A 24,487-nucleotide genomic window follows, 5' to 3' on the forward strand; every position below is an offset into this window, starting at 1 on the left:
TTTAAAATAACAATCCCATTTCTTCCTGGGAGGCAGAGGGCTTGACCAGGACTGAAGCCAGGGTCCCTCTTAGCTCCTGTACCAGTGATCCAGTGAAAGAGGTTCGTAAGTGCTGCCCAGGGTGACTGAGATCTGGCACCCACCTGCCAGCTGAGTTCTAGAGTGCCCCCTGACTCCCCAACACATCATTGGAATTAAATCCAGTGCCCAATTCAATCCTCCTTGGTCTGAAGAAAAGCTTTTCCTTCTGGCCATGGAGTATAGAAGGGAATTGGAGGGAACTGGAGGAGCAGAGGAATCCTTGGCACTCAGAAGAACCAGCCCTTCCAATAACAGAATCCTGTACCCATTACAAAGGAAGGGCCTTCAACTACACCCATTACAATAATCCCACTGAGGTCAGCTGGGTGGTATAGGCAAACCCCCCCCAAATTTTCAGGTAGAAGAAATATACTGCATCCTTCATAAAGAAAAGGGCCTTCTCCTGCAAATGTTACTCTGGCTCTGCTGAGGTCTGCTGGATAGCACAGCCAAAAAGTCCCTCTGCACACTGCAGAATTGCTCCTGGCATTGACATAAAATCCTGTGGCAATGTCTCCTTTACCCCAGTACTGAATCCTGTATGCCCTGCTCCCAAATCCAGCTGCAGAGCAGCACAGCTGCTCCTCTGCCACAGCAGGACCTTCCTCCCTGCAGCTCTGAGCTGTGGTGTTAGCTGTCACCAGCCCCGGAGCAGCTCTGCCTTCTCACAGTGCTGTGGTTGCCAGCTTCAGAGGCAGCTCTTCCAAGGAGAAGGGGTGAGCTTTGCCAGCAGAATCGAACACAAAACTACTCATTATGTGAGGATAAATATGTCTGTGTCCTCCAAAGAGAAAGGCAGACACAGCCTCCCTGCACCTTCACCTGCACCTGGCAGAAGCCCCATCCCTGGGAGATGTTAAGGCCAGGCTGGATGGGGCTCTAAGCAACCTGATCTGCTGTGAGGTTGGAAGGTGGGGTTGGAACTGGATGACCTTTGAGGTCCCTCCCAACCCTGACAACGCTGTGATTCTCAGGGAGACCTGCTGTGCCCACGAGGTCAGCTCACATCTACAACATTCCCAAGTCTGTGAAATCCTTTTGCTGCTGAAGGAGGCGGGGGGAGGGGGAGCACCAAGCCTCTTACACCAGGGTCCCATTCTTGCTGTCATACTTCAGCCTGGGCCGGGGGAAGTTGAGGGTGGCATACTCCGTGGCGTTCTGCATCTGGAAGTTCTTCACCTCGGCTGCGGAGCGCTCCCGGGCCTTGCTGAACACCTGGATGTCTGCATAGTGAATGCTGTCCTCCTGCTGCACAGCCTGGCCCTTGCTCACCGTGGCATAGACAGGGAACTCCGGGACGTCTTCGTACGTGGGAGCCTTGGGGGAGAAAGAGCTCTGCAAAGTCAGCTCCCTGGGCTGCTGCTCCTGCTGCTGCTGCTGCTGCTGCTGCTGTGCTTGCCTCCCCCAGAGCAGGCAGAGCTCTACAGCCTGGCACACTGCCCCCAGTACCCTCCAGCCCTCTCTCTGGCACCTCACGCTCAAAGAAAGATTTCATCCTGTGGCTTCCACTGCACTTCAGGGGAAGCACATGGGCCAGCAGCACTGTGCTGCAGCTCACATCGCTCCCACGGCCACTAAAGCCTGTGCAGGATGAGGCCGTGCATTGCTCCCAACCCAGTGGTGCTCAGCTGTCCTCTCAACATACAGCTAGGAAAACAACTCTGGAAAGCTGTTTACCTGCCTGCCAGGCTGCTGCTGCTGGCTCTCAAGTCTCACATTAGCTCCTGAGAAAGAAAAAGCAGTGGATCAGGTTCAACACAGTTGTTTATTCTTCCACCTCTGAATGCAGAAAGGCAGTGTCTGGCCCCTGGGACACAAATCAAACCTCCCCCCTCATCTGACACCCTCACCCCCCATGCTGTCTCTCAGGCCTCTCCCCAAGAAGAAAGGCTGGGCTTGTTTCTTTGGTAAAAATAAAGTTTCCCCAGATGAGAGCATGCTGTGGACCTCAATGTTCTTGGCAGAACCCAGGAGGACAGAGAGAGCACAGAGAGCTTCCTTGTCAGCTGCAGCGACCTTGGAGAAGTCAGATGCAGTTCTGTTGTTTTCTTTTGCTGCCTGGCAAACAGACTTTGCCCATCATGGTCCAAAGGCCACGGGACATGACTGGGTTGCTTAGGGAATGCACTTTGTGATGTCAGATGGATGTTTGCAGCCTCAGTGTGCTGAGGCTTCTACTGTGCTGCCCCTTGAGAGTACTCAGAAGTGGTTTGATGTGAGACTCTGGTATTTTAAAGGTACTGGTGAAGTCTCACCCCTCACTTGCCAAGTCCCATGCTACCTCTTGTTTTAAGACTTAAAGCAATCTTGCCTCTTGCTCCTACTGAGCCTCTCTTGAGGAAGTTTAGGTACAAATGAGTATGGGACAGAACCTCAGCCTCAGGGATCTAATTCACAGTCAGCACTGAGCCATGTCAGCTAACCAGGGGCTCAGTCACTCCACCTCTTCTTGCCCTCTGAAGCATTCCCACAAATCCTTACCTTGCTTTTCTTTCTTTCTTTTGAAAGGTGAAGGACAGTTCCTGAAATCAGAGAGAGAGATTAGCCCTGAGAAGCCTCAGTCTCTGCTCTCATAACATGCAAACCCCAAAGCACCACCCCAGGGTACCACATCTGTGGGTGATGAGAAAGGCCCAAGGCCTGTCTCAGAGAAGAGCTACTGAGCCAAGCCAGAACCTGAGCAATGCTTGCAGGGAGAAGCTCCAAAGGAGAGGTGATGTGTGGATGTATTTCCTTCTCCTGTGTCCCACCTAGTACTCCACAGGCACCCTCAAGTCTCTTTGCCCTTCAGCCCTGCCTGGCTGTCCAACATGCACCTGGGTGAAGGAGAACAGATTTCACTGCAGTTCTGCAGCTGTGTGATCAATGCTGTGGGGTGCAGAGCATGATCTCAGCTGGTGGAAACCCTTTCTCTTAGGGCCAGATGCTTCAACAGCCTCACACCCTCTGCTTTGGCCTCTTTACCCAAGGAGCAGCTGTGCCCAGACCTTGAGCTCATTTGCTCCTTCAGACAGTTTTCCTGTTCTCACTTTTCCACCCAAAACACAACCAAACCAGCTCTGCATTTCTTACAAGCCAAGCCAAACTCTGATCTCAGCCCTACCTGTGTGACCAGAGAGAGGGGAGCCAAATACAGCTGTGGAACATGGAACAAACAGGAGCCCAATTCATTCCAGCTGTAACAACAGAGGCAGGAGCTGAGCTCCTGCAGGCTGGTGCTGGCAGGGGAGCACAGGCTGCCTGGCAGAGCAGAAACCTGTCCCATTCTAGGCCAGACAGATGCATGAAAGAAATGTTAGCCTTGCATCACACTCTGAGGGCTGGAGGGGAGCAGGTGCCAGCCCTTGTATGGCTCCTCCTGCCCCTATGGATGTCCATCTGGTGCTGGCCATCAACCAACACAGCACGCAGAGGAAGGTGTCACAGCAGTCTGTGTGCCTGCTGAGGCACAGGCAGCAGCTGAAAGTGGGCAGCTAGGGCTTTTAATGGGGCTGCAGAGCAACCAGATGGTTCCCAAGGAACATTCCACGTCCCAAAGTGTCTGCATTTGCCAGGCAGTGCTGTCACAGGAGGGAACAATGTGGTGCCTGAGGCAGAGCCTCTGCCTGTGCCAGCTTTTAGAGGCAGTTTCAGAGGGTGAGTGAGCAGGACAGCGTTTGCAGCAATGCCTTTGGCACTCTAGTGGCCAAACGGGGGGGAAGAAAAACACCACCATGAATGTGGGCAAAGAGCTTGGAGACCTTCAAAATGGTCAGTAATGATTAACCAGACCTGCTGGAGCTGGGATGCCAAAGGCAGCTTTGGGGAGGGCAGGGTGGCCATGAGGCTGTGCTAAAGGATCCAGCACTTCTTGAAGTGTTCTTGAAGGTTCTGAAGGGATCCTACAGGAAGGCTGCAGAGGGACTTTTCATGAGGGTGTCTAGAGACAGGACAAGGTGGGATGGTTTGAAGCTGAGGCAGAGCAGGGTTACACTGGAGCTGTGGAAGAAGTTCAGTAGGAGGGTGGTGAGACTGTGGAACAGGCTGCCCAGCGTGGCTGTGGGTGCCTCCTCCCTGGAGGTGTTTAAGGCCAGGCTGGATGAGGCATTGGGCAACCAAGCCTAGGTGAGAGGTGTCCCTGCCTATGGCAGGGAGGTTGGAGTAGATGATCTCTGAGGACCCTTCCAAGCTGAGCCATTCTATGATTCTCCTGTGTCTCTGCTGTGTGCTGCCCCACAGGGGCACTCATGGCCCCCAGTCCTTGACAGACAAAATCTGAGGGACTGACCCCAGGAGCTGGGGGCCTAGCTCAAGGCAGCTCTGCTTTGTCTTGTGATGATCCTCACTGGCTCTTGCAGCTTCCTCCTCCACTGTGAGCTGGAGGGGTCTCCAGGGCCCACCCTGACAAGGCTTTGTGTGCTAAGAGCGCTTTGCTTCTTTACAGCATCGAGGCAAGCTGTGCAGTGCAATTAAACCAGCACCACTGGAAGCAAAATCAACAGGGTCCCTACCCCTTTCCTGGCAGCTAGGCTGCAGCATCAGCTTTACAAGCTGCTCTTGCTGATTCTGGTTGCATTAGCAGGCAGTGTGTAGGCTGCAGCTATTCTGAGGCTGTCTGCAGGCTAACCACAGCCAGGTAGGAGATGGCATCTCCCAGCCCCACGTCTGTGGTAATTAGAAAGGATGTGGCAAAGGAAACAAGAGCAGGGCAAACCTCTCCCCTCCCTTCAAAACCAGGTCAAACATGTTGTAACCAACTCACAGCCTGCTAGGAGCACATCACACTCCACATGGCAGCACACATGCCCCTGCTGCCATACTGCTCCTTACCCTTTCCCCACACCACTCCCAAGCTGATTTTTACCTCCCACCTAGAGCTCCTGTTCCTAAATCCCAACTTCCTCTGCCCTTCAGCTCAGGGCTCAGACTGGGAAGACCTGGGTGCCCTGAACCTCCTCCCCTGCTTCAGCCACTAGATGATGCTCTGAATCCTGCCATCATTACAGTATTTTTAAACAAATGCAGTGTTTCAGAGAATGTCCTCAGAGCTTGCTCTGATATTCCACACTCAGAGCTGAAAATATTCCCACTTGGCACTGAATGATGCTCCACTGTGCCCTTTTGCTGTAAGCAGAGGCACAGCATGAGCCAGGAGGGATTAAACTGCCATCCACCCTCCCAGGGAGAAAGAGCAACATCGTCTGAAAGCCACGGCCAGGGCTTCCCAAGCACGAACACAACCCGGGCAGGCACAGACAGGGAGAGGGGCTGGAGGGGCTGAGAGCAGGATGGGAGAGCTGAGAGCAGGATGGGAGAGCTGACAAGAGGATGGGGAAGCTGAGAGCGGGATGGGGGAACTGAAAACGGGATGGGGGAGCTGAAAGCAGGATGGGGGAGCTGAAAGCAGGATGGGGGAGCTGAAAGCAGGATGGGGGAGCTGAGAGCAGGATGGGGGAACTGAGGACAGGATGGGGGAGCTGAGAGCAGGATGGGGGAGCTGAGAGCAGGATGGGGGAGCTGAAAGCAGGATGGGGGAACTGAGGACAGGATGGGGGAGCTGAGAGCAGGATGGGGGAGCTGAAAGCAGGATAGGGGAGCTGACCCACAGCCCCAGCGCCGCCCCTCAGACCCCTCTCTGCAGCATGCCAAGGGAATGCCTCAGGGTGTTCTGCAGCCTACCTGACCAGAGACCACAGGGGCAAGGGCAGGGACTTTACCAAGGGCTTTCCTAGAACTGAGCTATTCTCAGCTGCTGGCCTGGCACGGGAACACAAGCTGCCAGCCCCAGGAGGTGCCACAGCCCGTATGGGCTGAGACATGAGAGCACACGAAGCCGCTTCACCTGCCCACACCCTGCCTTTGGCAGGCAGGGGCTGCCCCAGGCTCCCACCTGCCTGCAGCCTGGCACCTGCAGCCTGGCACCTGCAGCCTGGCACCTGCAGAGCAGCGAGCCAAGGACGCTGCTCGCTCGCAGGGCGCCTGCGAGGGCTGGCAGGGCGCAGGGCTGAGAGCCCGGCGGGCGCAAACGCAGCGCAAGGACGCGGAGCTCGCAAATCGCACCCGAAGTTCCGCGCAGGTGCCCAGAGCTGTGGGTGCCAGCCCCGTGCCCGGCAGGCGCCCGACTCACCACGGTCGCCCGCAGCTGGGGAGGTTGCCCATGTCGCTGCCTCCTCCATGAAGCAGGAGCGTTCTGGGGACGGGCAGAGCCTGTATTTCCTGGTTCCTGCTCGGCCCCTGGCTATCCCGAGGGAGTGTCTGGCAGTGTCAGATTTCGCTCCCCCGCTGCCGTGACGCTGTGCCGGGGCCGTGCGTGCCATCTACCGGAGCGCTGGCCCCGGGCTCTCCGTGCCCCCGAGCCCTGCGCTCACCTCTTGCTGCCCGGGGAGGAGGCGAGGGCAAGGCGGCGGAATGCCTCCAGGCCTCAGCTCCGGGGCTAAAGTTCTGCTTTATGGTTTGTGCGGTGGGTGTCCCTCCGCTCTCCCCCTCTGCCGCCGGTGCCATCCTGCTGATGCCAGCAGTGATGCAAAGAGAGGATGGAGGAGGGACTTCAAATGCTCCTGAACAAAAGGAGAAGCAGCAGAGTGGGAGCTCTCCGTGCTGTTCCTGCTGGCTGGCAGAACACTGTGTGGCATGGGCTGGCATCCCAGCTCATCCTCCTGCTGCCTGGGCATGGGATGACCCTTAAAGAAAACAGGAGGTTTGCTCCCACTTCCCCCCTTCAGCTAAGTTTTGGGGGGGTGTTTGTTTGGTTTTCCCTTTTGCTGAGTATTTATACTCCTCTCTGTCTGTCTGTGCCAGGCAGGAGCCTCTGTAGACCCTGGCATGGTGAGGACCAGTGTGGAGCTGCTGGTTTCTGGGAAGGGGCTGGAATGGGAGCCTGTAGAGTAGCTTTAGGTGGGACGTCAGGAGGAAGTTCTGCACAGTGAAGGTGGTGAAACCCTGGAACAGGCTGCCCAGGGAGGCCGTGGATGCCCCATCCCTGGAGACATCAAATGTCAGACTTGATGGAGTCAGCCTTTCTGGGGCCCTGGGCAGCCTGCTCTAGCTGGAGGTGTCCCTGCTGCCTGCAGGGGGGTTGGACAGGATGAGCTTTGAGAGTCCCTTCCAACCCAATGCATTCTGTGATGCCTCAGTGAAGGCAAGAGCAGGCTTGCAGGTCTGCTCTCGGCTGAGCTGAGCTGCTTCTGCTGCAGGCAGGAAGGCAGCTGCCACCTCAGGGACATTTACTGGCAACCCATTCTTCATTTTTTCCCCCCATAAAGCTGCCCGGAAGAAAGTGTAAAAAATTATGCTTTTGAGAATGACAGAATCCCATGAGGGGCCTCAGATCACTGAGGAGCTGCAAGACAGCTTCTGGGGCTCACTTCTCAGCATGGCAAACAGGAACACTAATGTGCACTTCAGCTCTCTACCCCTGTGGAGAGCCCTTCAGCCTGGCTGGTCACCCACAGGCAGCTGATCTCTGGCAGCTCCAAGAAAGCTGATACTCAGTGCTGAAAGATGCCACGTTGATGTAGTCCTCCAGCAGAAACTCTGCTCCACAGCTCTGAGCTGGAAGTGCCTCTCAGTTCTGTGCAGGCCTGCATGCCTGATGAGGTGTGCTGACGTGTGGGGAGGTTTTAATGCGCCCTTCTGGCAGGCAGGCTCAGGAACTGGCCCTGCTCCCCTACCCCAGCTGTCCCCCACGCTCTTGGCCAGCCTCACAGCATCATTTATCACCTGCCCAAGTGCAGAGCAAAGCTTGTACCTGTCCAGAAGTGGCAGGAGAAGGGTTCTGCTTTGGAAGGGCCATGGGGCACAGCTATTTCCTTGGCTGATTCTTGGATGAGCTGCAGAGCCTGAGTCTTGCTCTGAAACTCCTCCACAGCATGTGGCTGGAGAAATCACAGAACAGTGGGGGTTGGAATGAGCCTCTAGAGATCACCAAGTCCAACCCACCTGCTAAAGCAGGGCTGCCTAGAGCAAGCTGAGCAGGAATGTGTCCAGGTTGGTTTTGAAAGGCTCCAAGGAAGGAGACTCCACAACCTATCTGGGCAGCCTGCTCCAGGGCTCCAGCACCCTCACAGGGAAGAGGTTTTCCCTCATGTTCAGGTGGAACCTCCTGCATCCCAGTTTGTCCCTGTTGCTCCTTGCCCTGTTGCACAGTTCAGCCTGCACCACAGCACCCCAGGGAGCATTTAGCATCAGATGTCTGGAGGCAGATGGGATTCGGTCCCAACAGGACCGTGTGTTCTCAGGGTCCTGCAGGCACTGGGTGGTCCCAGGAGTCTGTCCCTGCCTGGGAACTTGCAGACTACACATCTCTGGGTTAGCCACAGACACTGTAGGTTTAGTGAGCCAGGGCCTGTTTTGATTTCTCAGATAACTTGGGCTTTGCTGCCCTGTGGAGAAGAAAAGAAATAAAGGCTGGGAGCCTGCTCCCATCAGCCCCTCTCCTACGAACTGGAGCTGCTGGTTTGAGCTCCGCCAGAGAAACAGAAAGGCATCAAAAACATTGGCAGAGCTGGAGAGCATTTGGCTGCCACTCTGCATTCCCTCCTCAGTCTGTGTCTGCAAGGATGAAAGAGAGGATGGCTCCCAGCCCTCAGCTCAGCAAACCCAGCAGCCTATTTTCTGCAAAGCCTGCCAGGGTGCAGAGGAACAGCCCAGGGGCTGACACCAGGCAGTGCCAGCCCCTCTCGCTGCTTCACTGCTTAAGGCAGCTGCCTTCATGTACTCCAGGGCATTGTCTGTGTGACAAGCTGTGCAACTGGCACAGGGCAAGCCTGCAAGTGTCCAGCAACAGAGAATGAACTCATTGGAGAGCAAGGACAGGGCTGATAAAAGCCAGAGTGGGAACAGAACTGTGTAACGGGCGCTGACTCCTGTGTGTTTCTCTTGCAGTAGCATCGAGGTGCCTCAGATGGCATTTCCTGCCCTGGCATGTGCCAGCTCTGCATTGTGTGTCTATGTGCACTCACTCCTTCAGCCAGGCACCCTTTGCCCATCTTGCAGGTCAGATGTTGGCCATCCTTCCTATCCCAAGTCCATGGGAGGTGTTTATCCCAGCGGCAGGAGGCCTGCATTAAGTGAGGGGACCATCAGTCCTGCTTACCAGCACAGAAGATCAAAGAAAAGCCTTTTATAGCTGCTGCTGCTGCTGTGAAGGGCTGGGAGGTTGAGGAATCTGTTTATGGCAGAGGGCTCAGGAAATGGTGGCCATGCCTGAACCCACAGACAGACACAGGGCTCTGCCCTCACCAGAGGGATATGGGCTTGGGAACACAGCCCTCCTGGGACTCAAGAGCGGGGTGCTGCTGTGAAGGGGATGTGGTTAGTATCTGGTGCAGTGCACTGAGGAGCAGAGAGAAGCTTTTACACAGAGGAGAGGTTAAGGACTGGGCTGTATCTGCACTTACAAGCAGCTCCTTCAGGTGACTGAAAGTCTCTAACCTAGGATTATTTCTGGAATTATTACTAACACCTCACACAAAGCCTGTGGTAAAGGTGATTTATGTTTTGTCAGTGTCTGGAACGCTGGCAGCATTGCATCTGGTCCTGCTTCATGAGTAAGGGCATCCCTCAGCAGCACTGACTGGGTGTGGGCATCCGATCTGCCACTTGCTCTCAGGAGGCTGGCAGGCAGGGCTGCTCTTAATTTGGCTCTGCTCCTCACTGCTGCTGGGGCCCCTGAGAAGCAGAAAATAACTGCACAGTGTGGTTCACTCTGGTCTGCATCCCACTTTGCCTGGCAACAGTGAAAGAGCAGCCTCCTAACAGCCTTTCAGCAGCTGCATGGGGGGGACCCTGAGCAGGGCATTTCTGGCCCCATGTGCTCATGGAGTCAGAGCGCAGCAGCCTGCAGGTTACATTCCAGCGTGGAGAGGCTCTGTCCACAGAGGGACCCTGGAACCTTCCCTCTCCTCTGCGGGAGGGCTGCGCTGAGACATGCCAGGGACCCCCATATTTGGCCAGTGACACAGCGTTTTGGCTGCCAAAATTGGCTTTGACAGGATGAGGCTTGTGGCTGGCACCTGCTGAGCCCTCAGGGCCATCCGAGGCTGCAGCTGCCACCGGCAGCAGCACACACGATCCCCGGCCCAGCATCACAAGACTGCAGAGACGTTTCTCATGTGGCATCATGGTGTCTGGAAAAGAGGCCAAACTCATCCCCTCTGTGGCCCTGCAGAGAGCGCTGGGATGTCAGCAAGGCTCCTGAGCTTCTCCCCTCGGTGCTTTGCGGGGGTCTCTCTCCTCACCAGGGCTGTGTGAGGAAGCCTTGTGCCCTAGGAATGAGAGGGCTGAGGCAAGCAGGGGCTGTGGCTTGGCATTTGTTTACCTGTGCTAACTCCAGCTGCTGCTCTGGGAATGCACCTTGAGCCTCCAAGAACTCCTCACTCTACAGCTTTTCTCCTGGAGGCTACTGCCTGTTCAGGGCTCCTTACAAGAAGCAACTCCAGCTGCAGGGGGAACTGGTTGCAGAGGCTGCCCCATGGGCAGAGTCCCTCCAAATCCCCACTGGTGCCATTTGCACAGATGAGCTCAGTGTGAACTCTCTGCTGCTCTGCTCCCTGCACCTGGAGCAGCTAAGGGCCAGTCCATCCATCCTGGCTTGGTCAGAAGCAACACAAATCCAGGCAAACAAAGGAAGATTGGAGGCTGATTTATTCCTCTTTCCTCCCGAGAGCTGCAGGCACTCTTACAGACCAACAAGCACCTTCCACCTCCACCAAGGTCAACCATCAGCTCAGAAGTGAGGCACTGGGACCATCTCTTCCCTCTTCCCAGTACCCTTCTGGGTGAGAACACAGCAGCAGTTAGAAGTCCACTGTGACACAGCACAGCCTCACAGTTTGGGGTAAGAGCAACCCTTGCCATTTGGGGTGGGAGCAGAGTACTCTGCATGGTGCTCAGTGATCACTTGACCTAGGAGAAGTCTTGCATTCCACTCCTTTACACTCACACTTCAATCTCCCTTTTGGTTTGTTTTCTTTTTCACTTCCAAGTCCCTTTCTCCAGCCATCAGCCTTAAGAGGCAGAGATCTGCTATCTCTCTATCTGCCTCACAGCCCCTCCAGCCATCAGCCTTAAGAGGCAGAGATCTGCCATCTCTCTGCCTCACAACCCCTCCAGCCATCAGCCTTAAGAGGCAGAGTTCTGCCATCTCTCTGTCTGCCTCACAGCCCTGCTAAATACTGATGGTGAAAAACAGGGGTCTGGCACCATGGATTCCCTATCCCTGTCCCCTCCCACCCCATCCCATCCCTGTGCAAGCCCAGATCCGGGGCCTTTAGGATTCTTCCTTCCCTCTTCCTCCCTCAGGCTGTTCTTCCATCCCCTCTGGCCGCTCCTGCTGGGTTATCTTCACCTCGTTGACTCTGGCCTTCACCTCCTTCCCTGTCCGGGGAGCCACGATGCTTAGGATGCCGTCGTGGGACAAGGTGGCCTTGACCTGCAGGGGGTCGACATCCAGAGGCAGGATGTAGGTCCTGGTGAACTCCCTGGAGATGAAGCCGTGGCGGTCAGCCTTCTGCGGGTGCTGCCCCATCACCTCCAGCAGGTTGTCGACGGTGCGGACGCTGAGCTCGTCGGGCAGGAAGTGGCAGACGTCCAGGAACACCTGGAACTTGTGCTCCTGGAGGCTCACCTCCGAGGTGCCTCGCTCCAGCTGCTTGTTGATGCGGGGCCGGATGTAGTAGCCGTGGTACAGCGCCGGGGCTAGGAGCTCGCAGGGGGACACACCTGCAAGGGAGGCTCAGTGAGGGCTGCGGGCAGCTCTGCACTCTGGGGAGGAGAAGGCTGAGAGGGGATTTCATCAGCGTTTATGTAGGTGTCAGAGGGCTGGGGGGGTCAGGAGGGAAGGGGCCAGGCCCTGCTCGCTTGCACCCTGGGATGGCACAAGGGGCAATGGATGGAAACTCCAGCACAGGAGGTTCCACCTCAACACGAGGAGGAAGTTCCCCGCTGTGAGGGTCACAGAGCCCTGGAGCAGGCTGCCCAGAGGGGTTGTGGAGTCTCCTTCTCTGGAGCCTTTCAAGACTCATCTGGGTGTGTTCCTGTGTGACCTGTGCTGGATTCTATGCTCTGGCAAGGGGGGGTTGGACTAGGGAGAAGCCTGGAGCACAGCCCTGTGAGGAGAGGCTGAGGGAGCTGGGGTTGTTTAGCCTGGAGAAGAGGAGGCTCAGGGGAGACCTTCTTACTATCTCTAACTCCCTGAAGGGAGGTTGTAGCCAGGAGGGGGTTGGTCTCTTCTCCCAGGCAATCAGCACCAGAACAAGAGGACACAGTCTCAAGCTGTACCAGGAGAGGTTTAGGCTCGAGATGAGGAGAAAGTTCTTCCCAGAGAGAGTTGTTAGCTGTTAGCTGGAATGTGCTGCCCAGGGAGGTGGTGGAGTCCCCATCCCTGGAGGTGTTCAAGAGGGGATTGGATGTGGCACTTGGAGCCATGGTTTAGTTATCAGGAGGTGTTGGGTGACATGTTGGACTTGATGATTTTTGAGGTCTTTTCCAACCTTATTGATTCTATGGTTCTATGACTTGATGATCTCCTGAGGTCCCTTCCGACCCCTAACATCCTGTGAGCCTATGATCTTGTGGTGGGTTGAAATCCACCCTCCCACCCCCAACATTAAATCTGCCAGATCAGCTCCTTCTCTGTTCAAGATCTGTGACACATTTTAAAGGCATAGCCTAAAACTACCACAGATCTCCAGGTGCAAAAAGGGTGCAGCAGATATGGGAGGAGGCTGGGACCTGGCAAACACCTTGGTTCTCCACCACATCAGCACAAGGGGGATGGAGTCTCTAAAACACAGGTAGAGGCAGATGCCTGCCAGCCACTGCTTCCCACCAGGCAGCCAGCAGCTGCCAGCAAGCCAAGGGCTGGCATCCAGCTCTTGCATGGCTGCTGGGTGGACAGAGAGGGACTGGTAGGTGCAGTGGGTGCTCTGCAGCGCAAAACCCACAGCCAGGAATGGGCATGGAAAGTGCTGATGGTGAAGAAACTGCCCTGAGGAACTAAAGGCCTTTTGTGTGCCATTGTCCAGGGGGCTTTCCTTGGAGCTTTTTGCATTTTCACGCTGTTGTGCTGGTGCTGAATGGTTCTGCTGCTGCCCACATTCCTTCCCCTCTGCCAGCCACTGCCTGGCTTTGTGCTGAACACCCCAGCTCAGCTTTTCTCCACAGCCCCTGGCTGCAGCAGCTCCCCCCTCCCACAGCATTCTGCTCCATGTTTGCACAGCATATGCATGAATGCCAGACCGCTGGGGGCTTGAGGGAGGGACAGGACAGACAGCAGTGGGCATGGATGGAGGAGGTGGACCTGAAGAAAGAGTCTCTGCCTCTTCCCTGCATAATCCCTCCTGGGCTCACAATTCCTTAGCTCCTGCTTCCCTAGGCTGCTCTGGAGCTCAGTCTCCCCACAGGAACTCTACAAGCCCTCCTGCCCCAGAGGAGAGAAAGGTCCTGGGAGGATCTCACCTCCTTTCTTACCTTCTCCAAAGTTCTGGTCATAGATCTTGCTGGGGTTGGCAAACTCATACTCCAGACTCATGGGGTAGGCGTGGGGCACAGTCCGTGCAGCCATGGCGTGTCTGGGAAAGAGACCTTCCCAGCACCTTCCAAGCACTCCCTGCCTCTGAGAGTGAAGGCTGCAGATTGCAAGGTTTTAATTGGGCAGATTCCACAGGGAGGAGTGTGTGATAAAAAGAGGGACCAAAAATAGCCACGGGCCCAGGCCCCGGGACGCCTCGCCAGGGTGATGAGGGAAGCTTCTCGCTGCATTCCAGCAGGGAGTGCAGGCACTGCAGTCAGGGGCACCTCGGGAAGAGCCTGAACCTCCTCCCAGCCTCTGAGATCCTCTCTTTGAGCAGGGGTTGTGGGAGGCAAATGGGCAAGCATAGAGGAAGGCACAGTGGTGAGCTGAGGGAAGCTGAAGTAGGAGAAAGCAGGACAGAGCTCAGGCTCTCCTGCCTGTGCTGCTCCCCAAGGCAGGCTTAGGTAAGCTCCTTGAACCCTGAAACCAGAGATTTCCTTGAGTCTGTGTCTCTGCAGAGGGAGGGAGCAGGTGCACTGCTGTTGATGTACAGGGCAATTGGAGAAGGCATTCACGGCCTGAGATGTTGCACAGAGCAAATTCTGCTCCCTGTTCTTGCAGAGGAGCTGATGGGAAGAAGGTCAGACCCTTTTGCAAGGGGCTGGTGAGCTGGGAGTAAGAATGATCTGCCTCTGAGCCAGGAGCTGCGCTGAAGCTGGGAGCTCAAAGAGGCAGAAACTGGCTCTGGCTCTCTGAGAGCAGTTGCTGGGCTGAACCCATTCTCATGATTCAGGCTCACAGGCGAGGCAGAAATGAAAACAAATGTGTGAATTAAGGCCTATTAGGAGCATAATGATAGGAAATGAGCTTCCTGCGGGGGCACAGCAGACAGGGGTAGCTTGCATCCATCCCTGCCTGTCACAGTGCAGCTCCGGGCAGGCTGTTGGCTGCTTCCTCCCTGCTGGGGGAGTCCTCTGAGGTAACAGAACGTCAGGCTCCTGTGCTCTCTCTCCAGCAAAGTGGTTTCTGCAGTGAGTAAAGGACCAGAGGTGCTGTGCTGAAGCACTGTGGAGAAAGCCACGCTGCATCTGCACACCCCCCCGTGGGCGTGCACCGGGGCAGCGGGGCTTGCCGGGCTGCAGAGAGCTGCGCTGCCAGGGGCACCTCAGCAAAGACCTCCTGAGAGCTTTCCCTGCTCTCTGGCTAAAACTGGCCTGTGATTTCCTTTGCTAGGATGAGCCAGAGCTCTTCCCAGACCAGGGGGTAATATGGGGAGCTGAAGTCAGGGTGCTGGCAGTGAGAACAACAGCCCCTTGTCATTTTCCCAGTGAGCCAAAGATAGGAGCTGCATTGATCCTGCTGGCATCCAAAGCAGCTGGCAACATCCCCCAAGCCTGCCTGGGACTCTGCAGATAAACAGCACGTGGGCAGCAGGGCGGGCAGCTGGGCACTTTGGCTTCTTGCTGCCCCATTAGGCTCCTTTTCTTCTTCTCCCCTTCCCCCTCCTCCTCAGCAGCCTGATCAAATCCCCCAGACAGCTACTGGGCACTGCCGAAGGGACCAGCCCAGGAGTGGGACAATAAAATCCCTGACACCACTGTTCAAGAGGCCTGGGAGGGGGGAAGGCCAGGCCAGCTGCACGGGTATAAAGCTGCCTGGCGCCCCTGGCACAGCACTGCAGCAGTGGCTTGCCAGGCTCCTCCAGAGCACTCCCATGGATATCACCATTCACAACCCCCTCATCCGCAGACCCTTCCTGTCTTGGCTGGCACCGAGTCGCATCTTTGACCAGATCTTTGGAGAGCATCTGCAGGAGTCAGAGCTGCTCCCTGCCTCCCCCAGCTTCAGCCCCTTCCTGATGAGATCCCCCATCCTTCGGATGCCCAGCTGGCTGGAGGCAGGACTCTCTGAGGTAATCTTCCCTTCCTCATGCTCTTCCTTGCTGCTGCGGGCACAGCCTGATGGGGCTGGAGCTGGAGACCTGTGAGAGCTGAGAGCTTGGAAGCTGCTTGGAGGTGGTGGCTAGGAAAAGGCAGGGGGAAGAGGCTGCTGTGCTTGTGCCTCTGCTCCACTGCATCAGGCAAGAGCCTCTGCATGGTCAGTTGAGCGAGGGCAAGTATTGCCACGGCGTTGGGAGCAGAGGCAAACCGAGCTGAGTGTGCACTGCAAAGGGCTGGGAGAGCTGATGAGAGAAAGGAGGAAGCCTGATTTCCCTGACTGCTGAGCAAAGCTCTCTCCTGAGAAGTAAACAGCCCAGGAGTAGTGGGCAGGGGGAGCCAGATCCTCGTGTCAGGCAGTGTGGGAACTCATGGCTGCTGAGGGGGAAGACAAAAGGCCAACTGTCTTGCTTGCCACTAACTTGTAGAGCTATTCTAAGCCCTCAAAAAAGAAGAGAGGAAAGTAATTATTTTGTCTTTTTCAATCTTTGCATAATATTTCCCTTGCTTTAGTGACCAGAGCCTGGCTGCCCACTGAAGCAGCCATAATAAGCACCACAGATAACATCTGGAGATCTCAGTGAAGAAATCTTCATCAGTAATCTTGGAGGAGGAAACACTTAGCCTCCCAGATCAAACTGTGAAAAGCAGTAAGCCTGGAGCTGGCACAGAGGCTGCCTCCACATCCCAGAGTAGAGCTCCAGGAGGCTCTGCCCATGGATGCAGCAGGAAGACAGAGCCAGCCAGCTCATGCAGTCCCACCAATGTGTCCAAAACAGGCCCAAAAAAGAGTAAATCCAATCTCAGAAAGCAGCATTTGTTAGAGGTGATAAAGTGCACAACAGCAGGGAAGGAGGTGAGATGAGCAGCAGGGAAGGAGGTGAGATGAGCAGCAGGGAAGGAGGTGAGATGAGCAGCAGGGAAGGAGGTGAGATGAGCAGCAGGGGCCTCAGGAGTCCTGCTCAGATAAAGGAGGGGAGCAGTGAGGCAGCACTGCTCACAGTGACACCTTCATTAGTTTGCTTACTAATCAAGGGAGGTGCAGGGGAAAGCCTGGAAGCCTGAACAGTTTGGAGTTTCTTTTGCTTGAAAGGCCTTGCAAAACACAGCCACAGGGACTGGAATCCTCCAGACATTCTGTAAAGAGAACTGGATGCAAAGCCTGCACCGCCACTGGAAAGTCAGAGCTCACCAATGCAGGGGAAGAGAATCTCTTCCTCACTCCCAAGGAGAACATTTCTCCCATGGGATTGAGAGAGGTTAGATACTGCAGTGATGGAATTGAACATAAGAGGTCATCAAGGGACAAAGCCAGGCAGATCAGAGTCCCAGGAGAGACTGAAGAGCAGGCAGTGTGTGTGTGGATTGCAGCTGGAGCCTTGAAATGCTCTCTCCTGGGAGCCTATTTAAGCTCGACCCCTCACCTGCTCTTCCCTGAGCTCACTTCCTTCTTTTGCAGATGAGGCTGGAGAAGGACAAATTTTCTGTGAACCTCGATGTGAAGCATTTCTCCCCTGAGGAGCTCAAAGTGAAGGTGCTTGGGGACATGATAGAAATCCATGGGAAACACGAGGAGCGCCAGGTACTGCTGCTTTAACTGCTCGAGTCGCTGGGGAAACAAGGAGACTGCAAACCAATCCCCTCCTGTGCTCCTCTCAAATGCCTCTCATGCTTTGTTATCGACCAGTCCTCCTGGAAGAGGCTCTGTGCAACCCCCAACCCACCCTGCCTCTGCCCCCAGCTGAACCCAGGCTGGGCAGCAACAGGGTGGAGATTTATTGCTGATGTTACACCAACTGAGAACTGAGCTGGTCAAATCACCTTCAGAGTGGCCATTTCTGAGGCTCCCTCTCTCTGAGATCAGGCCAGAAGTTCAGGGAGGCATTCAAAAAGCTGGCAATGAACTGGAATACTTAAACCAGATCATGAATCAGAGCATTGCCCTGTTCTCTTACCATAGAATCATACAACTCTTAGGGCTGAAGGGACCTCAAGGATCAGCCAGTTCCAATCCCCCTGCCATGGGCAGGGACACCTCACACCACAGCAGGTTGCTCAAAGCCACATCCAGCCTGGCCTTCAAAACCTCCAGGGATGAGGCTGCCACCACCTCCCTGGGCAACCTGTGCCAGGCTCTCACCACCCTCTGGGGAAGAACTTCTTGCTAACATCCAATCTGAATCTCCCCACTTATAGTTTTGCTCCATCCCCCCCAGTCCTATCCCTCCCTGACCCCCTCAAAAGTCCCTCCCCAGCTTTCTTGGAGCCCCCTTCAGACACTGGAGGGCCACAAGAAGGTCACCTCAGAGCCTTCACAAGCCCTGTCCAAAGCTGCATGGAACAGAGCTTGCCTGTCCCCACCTCCACCCCCTCTTACTTGGCAGAAGGAACCAAATCTGCATGCTAAAGTAGCTCTGTCAGTGGAATTGTCAGCTCTGAGAGCTTCTGGGAGCACAGATCTGTCAGTCAGGAAATGCAGCATTGCTTGTGGCTGTTGGGAGCTGTAATCCTGACACAGTTTCTCCAAATAGGTTTGGTTTGGTTTTAGCTAAGAAAATAACCAAACACTATAGTAGAGGTCAGCTCACTGTTAGCAGAGCTCTGGAGGCTCTCAGGAACAGGGAGTGGTTGGCATCAGCTCTAGGTCCAACTGCTGCATCTTAGAAGTGGCTTTACAAGGGCTTGTAGTGCTAGGAGGAAAGGGAATGAATTGAAGCTTGAGGAGGGCAGATTTAGACTGGTGATGAGGAAGAAATTCTTGACAGGGTGGGGAGACACTGGCACAGGTTGCCCAGGGAGGCTGTGGATGTGCCCTCCCTGGAAGTGTTCAGGGCCAGGCTGGATGAGGCCTTGAGCAAACTGGGCTGGTGGGAGGCTGCAGGGGGTTGGCACTGGGTGATCTTTAGGGTCTCTTCCAACCCAACCCACTCCATGAATCTACAAATCTCTGAACACCAGCACCCCACTGTGCAGTGAAGCCAGGCTCTGGCTGGCACAAGAGCTGGAACAAAAAGAAGTCCTCCTTGTAAAGAGGATGCCTTGGGGCACCTGCAGCCAGGAAAGGGCAGTGTCTCACTTTGCCCAGTCCTGGCTCTTTAGTTAGGGCATCTCATAATCCAAACTCCTAACTCTGTGAGCAGTTTTCATTTGAGAGCTGGAGCTTCCCAGCCTCCCAGCGTTTGCAAAAGGGAACGGAGCGAAGATTTCTAACCGGGGCTGTGCCTTCTCTTCTCCCTTTGAAGGATGAGCATGGCTTTATTGCCAGGGAGTTCAGCAGGAAATACAGGATCCCAGATGACGTGGACCCAGTGACCATAACCTCATCCCTCTCCCTGGATGGTGTCCTGACTGTGAGTGCACCAAGGAAACAAAGCGACCTCCCCGAGCGCACCATCCCCATCACCCGTGAGGAGAAGCCTGCCATTGCAGCAGCCCAAAGGAAGTAGCTGCTACTTAAAGCCACCCTGGGGGGAGGGGAGGAGGCCATTCGAGGGCACTTTCCATCAGATGCCAGCCATGCTGAATGGCTTCTCTCATTATTTATGCTGAGGAAGTTCACTCACAAATAAAACATGAATAAGCAATCTGTATATTGGTTTGGTTTGGTTTGGTTTGGGTGCTGAGGACCAAGGGAAGTGTTGGGTTAAGAGAGATGCAGAAGGTGGTTGTGCAAGGAGACATTCTTGGTATCATTCTTGCATACAGCTGGTGTGGTAGGTGTGTCCAGGATGGCTTCAGGTGTGTCCAGGATGGCTTCAGGTGTGTCCAGGACTGCTTCAGGTGTGTCCAGGGCAGCTTGTTGTCTTGTTCGGAAACACTTTGCTAGTTTCACTCCCCTCCTCTGATGTTTTGCAAACATCTCATTGCATGAGCTTCCCCCTTGGTTGTTGCCAGAGGATTTCAGCAACAGAAAAGGCTTCTCCAGGGGAGATTAGACTGGCAAAACAACTTCATGATAATTGAAACCCACTCAAGAGTGTGGGGATTAGATAAGAACTGAATGGCAGACGTCTGTATCTTGAATCTCTAGAATGACTCACGTCGTGGAGAGGCATCCAAGGGCTGCAGCCAGTCCAGAGCAGCTGCAGATGGAAACTGCAGAGCTGCAGCCAACAGAGAGGAGAACAATGTCCTGCTCTCAGTACTCAGCACTGGTTAGGGCACACCTTGAGTCCTGTGTCCAGTTCTGGGCCCCTCAGTTTAGGAAAGATGTTGAGTTGCTGGAAGGTGTCCAGAGAAAGGCAACAAAGCTGGGGAGGTGAGACACCAGCACGGGCTGCCCAGGAGCAAGAAACTGGCGTTTTTGAGTGAAATGCAATGAGGTTAACTAGGCAAGAACACATGAAATGCAAAATACCACTCCCTGAACGACCTGAAATACCTGTTCTGGGGTGGCACAGGAGCATGACTCAACAACAAGAAAATGACAGAAACCAATTCTGTCAGCTCTAAGCACAAATGTCCTTCAGAAGCTGCTCTTAGCTGCACTCCAAACCCAGCAGACTAGGCTTCATTTCTGTGTACATCCTTTTTATCCCCTGATGCCTTCCCTTTGTTGTCAGCTGAAGAGAATTTTGTTTCAAGCTCTGAGTGTACTGGGGAAAAAAGAGAAACCCTCACATTTAGCATGGCTAAATAGAAGTGAAAAACTGCTGAACATGTATATATCCAGAGCTGGAGCACCCCTGCTATGAGGACGGGCTGAGGGAGCTGGGGTTGTTCAGCCTGGAAAAGAGAAGGCTCCGGGGCTGGGGAACCTTAATGCTGCCTTGCAATAGCTGAGCTTGCCCTTTCCCATTTTAAACCTTCCGCTGTGTGACTCTGAGACACTGCCCTTGCTGTGTGCAGCAGCTGAGGGCACACACACAGAGCAATCCTCAGCCTGCCGCCGCTTGTCTGTTTCGTCCCCTCGCCGGCGCCGCCGGCAGCTCCTTGCGCAGCGGCTCCGTGAGCGGAGCGGCTGCCGGCAAAGCTCCGGGGCGGACCGAAGGGAGGAAGCCGCTCTGGCAGCCGACCCAAGGGTGCCTCCCAGCCGCCACCAAGAGGCGCTGAAGCCGGCAGCGGTGCCCCGCGGCCGGCGGGGACGTCATGAAGCGGCGCCCGCAGCCTCCGCGCCGATGGCGGCGGTGCGCAGAGTGCTGCTGCTCGGGGAGGGCAACTTCTCCTTCGCTGCCTCCCTCTGCGGGGCCGCGGGGACCTGCGTGCTGGCCACTTGCTACGAGAGCGAAGAGGAGGTGTCCGGGCGGGGGGGAGCCGCGGAGAACATCCGCCGGCTGCGGGAAGGAGGTAGGTGCCGCCGGCTGGGCTGGGGAGCCGAGGCAGGGCGGCAGTGGAGACCCCCCGGGCACGGCCACCGAGGGCTGGGGAGAGGGGAGGTGTGGCTGGTGCTGGGCGATTAGCTGTAAGAGATGCTTGCCTCCGTTAAACCGGGGACCTGACACTGGGGTGCCGCCGTGGCATCTCGGAGGAATGGGAACCGTTCAAGAGGCGAAATCAGCTATGATCGGCCCAGGGACGTCGTGGATGCCTCCTTCCTGTGTTCAAGGCCAGGTCCATGGGGGTTGGAACTGGGTGGTCTTGAAGGTCTCATCCAACCCAAACCATTCTCTAAGTACCCCAAAATCTAATCAGACTGAAATGGCACTGGAACAAGTGGCCAGGTAGCAGACAGGAGCCTCTGCAAGAGAGCAGAGGAAGCTTTCTGGTGTTGCATGGTGCCCTTGAGTGGGAAGATGCCCAGCTCTGCTAGGCTTTGACATGGACTAAAGGACTTCAACTGCTACCTTTGCTTAACATTTTCAGTAACAATAAACATTGATTTTTCCTTTTGAAGGAGCAGAAGTTTGGTTTTCTGTGGACTGCACCAAGCTGAAGGAGTATTTTTCAGCAGAGAAAAGAGAATTTGATTGCATTTATTTCAACTTCCCTCACTGTGGGAGGAAGGCTGGGGTGGTGAAGAACAGAGAGCTGCTCGCAGGCTTCTTCCGTAGGTGAGTTCAAGCAGGAGTGGCTCTGTGCTACCTGACTGCATGGCTCAGGTTTCTTGCTGGGCTGCAGGTGATTTTCTGGCATTATAAAGTCTCTTTTTCTTTCCTGTTCCTTCCAGCTCTGCAGAAGTGCTGACAGAGGAAGGAGAAGTCCACGTGGCTCTTTGCAATGGGCAAGGTGGGACGCCTGCTGATCAGCCAAGGAGGGAATGGCACAACAGCTGGCAAGTCGTGGCTGTGGCAGCAGGAGCTGGATTTATCCTGAGTAATGTTCATCCTTTTGAAGCAGAAACTATCCATGGATATCAGTGTACAGGCTACAGGTAACCACCATGAGGCAGAACTACAGAGCCGATATTCATGCTCCTGTAGTGCCTGTCGCTGTGTCCAGAGGTGGACACAATACTCCAGGTGAGGCCTCAAGTAATGCTTCCTTGTGAAGCAGTAAATACAAGAAATAATCAAGGACTTTGCTTTTGTGTATTGTCAGGAGCCAAGATAAATCTTTCTGTGTCAAGGGTGCTTTGAACCACATCTTCACACGAAGCACTCCGCTGCCACGTTTCGAGCCTGTGAGCTGTGAGCTAGAGCTGGAGAGAAGGAAAGTTTCTTTTCAAGTACCCCAAGTGCTTGTGGATAAAGTGAATAGGTAAGTTTGAATCTGCTTTTTACTGTGCTGTGGAAGGAATTCAGGGGATGCCTTGGGGGTCTGCTAATTCCACAATACTAAGGCTGGGTAGGGTTAAAAACTGGTGAGCTTTTAGATGAACTGCTGCATACTTTGGAGACTGTCCAGGGCTAGCATAGTTTAATCCATTTCTGCAGTGTGGTGATGCCTGTGCTGAGTAAAAACAGCGATGCAGACTGTTAAGTCCCATTCCTGTTCTACCAGCAAAAGTACACTTCACAGAATCACAGAATGGTAGGGGCTGGAAGGGACCTCTGAAGAAGGCCAATGGCATCCTGGCATGCATCAAGAATAGTGTGGCCAGCAGGAGCAGGGAAGTCATTATGCCCCTGTACTCAGCACTGGTTAGGCCACACCTTGAGTCCTGTGTCCAGTTCTGGGCTCCTCAGTTTAAGAAGGACATTGAGACAGTTGTAGGTGTCCAGAGAAGGGCAACAAAGCTGGGGAGAGGCCTTGAGCATAGCCCTGTGAGGAGAGGCTGAGGGAGCTGGGGTTGTTTAGCCTGGAGAAGAGGAGGCTCAGGGGAGACCTTCTTGTTGTCTACAACTACCTGAAGAGAGGTTGTAGCCAGGTGGGGGTTGGTCTCTTCTCCCAGGCAAGCAGCACCAGAACAAGAGGCCACAGTCTCAAGCTGCACCAGGGGAAGTTTAGGCTGGAGGTGAGGAGAAAGTTCTTCCCAGAAAGAGTAATTGGCCATTGGGATGTGCTGCCCAGGGAGGTGGTGGAGTCCCCATCCCTGGAGGTGTTCAAGAGGGGATTGGATGTGGCACTTGGTGCCATGGTTTAGTCATGAGGTCTGTGGTGACAGGTTGGACTTGGTGATCTTTGAGGTCTCTTCCAGCCTTGGTGATTCGGTGATCTGTGAGTTCTTTGGCTAAACTGCTGCACTCCAGTGATGACCACAGGAAGGCACTGCAGGGAAATCTGTTCAGTGGTGTCTGCAATTTGCACTTCTGTTTTCCACAGGGGTTTCCTGGAGCTAAATTCAAGCCATCCAGTACGGACAATAAAGGAGAAGCTCACGGCAGAGCTCAGCGAAGCCTTTCCGTTACAGGACATTGACTGCTGCCTTTCTCTGCTCCATCAAGGTCACCTCAATGGTGTTTGTCCCTCAAATGTCTTTTGGATCACTCTGAGCCCAGAGGAGACTCCAAGCACTGAAGAAATGCCTAATGGACAGGCCAATGTTGATTTTTGCAGGGACAGAGTTAAGAATGGCTGGGTGAAGGTACAAGAGGGACACCACACTTCCAACCAGTTTTGTCTTAGACCTTCCCTTCTGCCTTGTGCTCAGGCAGTAATTCAAAGAGGAGCCTCTCCACCAGGGACACTTCATGTCCTTTCTGGCCCTGTTTTCAGGAAGTGTCCTATCACTCCTCACTCCATGCCTGTTTTTCATGAGATGGTTTTTGTATGTGCAGTTAGCAGGGGTACAGAGAACAGCTGTGTCCAGGTGTTGGCAAAGAACATTAAGTCAAGCCTACGAGCTCTTCACCAGACTCTTTCCAGCTTGAAACTGAAGATGAGTCTGGAGGAAGCAACAAGCTTTGAAACAGCTGAGCTGAAGGACTTTGCTGCTTTTGAATCTCAGCTTAGTAAAACTGAGTACTTCATTTGTGTGGGGGTAGAGACCTCAGGCTCCTGTGAGAAGGGCTCCTGTGTGGGAGTTGTAAGAACAGATCATTGTCAGCTAGAAAGCAGTGAGTTGGTCGTTGTCTGTGCTTCGCTGAACCTTGACCTCCTAGCCATGCTGATCTGTGGCATTGCTGACTGGAGGATGCTCTGGACATCAGACACACGCTTCCTCCATCAGTTTCCTAGAGGAGAGCTAAGGCTTTTCAAGAACTTTTCTTTATATCCACCTTCCTATGTGCATGACGTCAGCTTTTGGCTTCCTGACGGGGAGCAGTTTGATGAAGTCGCTTTTCACACCATTGCCAGGCAGGTGTCAGGTGAAATGGTTGTGTCCATCCAGTTACTGGACAGCTTCCAGCAGCCAGAGACCGGTCGGAAGAGCCTCTGCTACAGGCTGACCTTTCAGTCCTGTGACAAGGCCCTGAGCTGCCAGCAGGTGGCAGAGATGCAGCTGCTGCTGCGGGACGAAATAAAGCAGCGCCTGGCTGTGACCCTGCGCTAGAGCCTTGGCTGTTGTCCCCGAGGGCTTGGTGCTGAGCTGGGAGATGTGGTCCTCATCTCCTCGGAGCTAGTGCTGCGTTCTAGCAGTGCCTCTCACAAAAGCAGGGTGGACCTGGAGTGCCTGCACAGGTTCTAAATGTGGAAATTCTCTGTTAACGAAGAGAAG

At 54.7% G+C, this 24,487-nt stretch overlaps 4 protein-coding genes across 5 annotated transcripts; 2 read left to right on the forward strand and 2 right to left on the reverse strand.

Annotated features, from left to right (window-relative positions):
• Window positions 1–984: 984 nt before the first annotated feature.
• Window positions 985–6,397, reverse strand: C34H11orf52 (chromosome 34 C11orf52 homolog). 2 transcript variants are annotated; one of them, XM_054176148.1, is made up of 4 exons: window positions 6,191–6,397; window positions 2,563–2,603; window positions 1,759–1,805; window positions 985–1,398 (listed from the first exon to the last, which is right to left on the reverse strand). In XM_054176148.1, exons 1-4 carry the CDS (start codon window positions 6,217–6,219, stop codon window positions 1,162–1,164), a joined length of 354 nt encoding a protein of 117 aa, XP_054032123.1. In that variant the 5' UTR covers window positions 6,220–6,397; the 3' UTR covers window positions 985–1,161. The 2 variants fall into 2 exon arrangements, with proteins under 2 accessions (XP_054032123.1, XP_009898968.2); XM_009900666.2 differs by having other exon boundaries at window positions 6,188–6,395.
• Window positions 6,398–11,253: 4,856 nt separating this feature from the next.
• On the reverse strand, window positions 11,254–13,624 carry HSPB2 (heat shock protein family B (small) member 2). The gene is made up of 2 exons (XM_009900777.2): window positions 13,531–13,624; window positions 11,254–11,781 (listed from the first exon to the last, which is right to left on the reverse strand). Exons 1-2 carry the CDS (start codon window positions 13,622–13,624, stop codon window positions 11,330–11,332), a joined length of 546 nt encoding a protein of 181 aa, XP_009899079.1. The 3' UTR covers window positions 11,254–11,329.
• Window positions 13,625–15,124: 1,500 nt separating this feature from the next.
• On the forward strand, window positions 15,125–19,094 carry CRYAB (crystallin alpha B). Its single transcript, XM_054176068.1, has 3 exons — window positions 15,125–15,485; window positions 16,970–17,092; window positions 18,753–19,094. Exons 1-3 carry the CDS (start codon window positions 15,288–15,290, stop codon window positions 18,954–18,956), a joined length of 525 nt encoding a protein of 174 aa, XP_054032043.1. The 5' UTR covers window positions 15,125–15,287; the 3' UTR covers window positions 18,957–19,094.
• Window positions 19,095–20,618: 1,524 nt separating this feature from the next.
• On the forward strand, window positions 20,619–24,478 carry FDXACB1 (ferredoxin-fold anticodon binding domain containing 1). Its single transcript, XM_054176177.1, has 5 exons — window positions 20,619–20,796; window positions 21,344–21,500; window positions 21,617–21,820; window positions 21,988–22,146; window positions 23,152–24,478. The coding sequence occupies exons 1-5, from the start codon at window positions 20,628–20,630 to the stop codon at window positions 24,320–24,322; spliced, it is 1,860 nt and encodes a 619-aa protein (XP_054032152.1). The 5' UTR covers window positions 20,619–20,627; the 3' UTR covers window positions 24,323–24,478.
• The last annotated feature ends 9 nt before the right edge of the window (window positions 24,479–24,487 follow it).

Source organism: Dryobates pubescens, chromosome 34 (assembly GCF_014839835.1).
Source record: "Dryobates pubescens isolate bDryPub1 chromosome 34, bDryPub1.pri, whole genome shotgun sequence".
NCBI lineage: Eukaryota > Metazoa > Chordata > Aves > Piciformes > Picidae > Dryobates > Dryobates pubescens.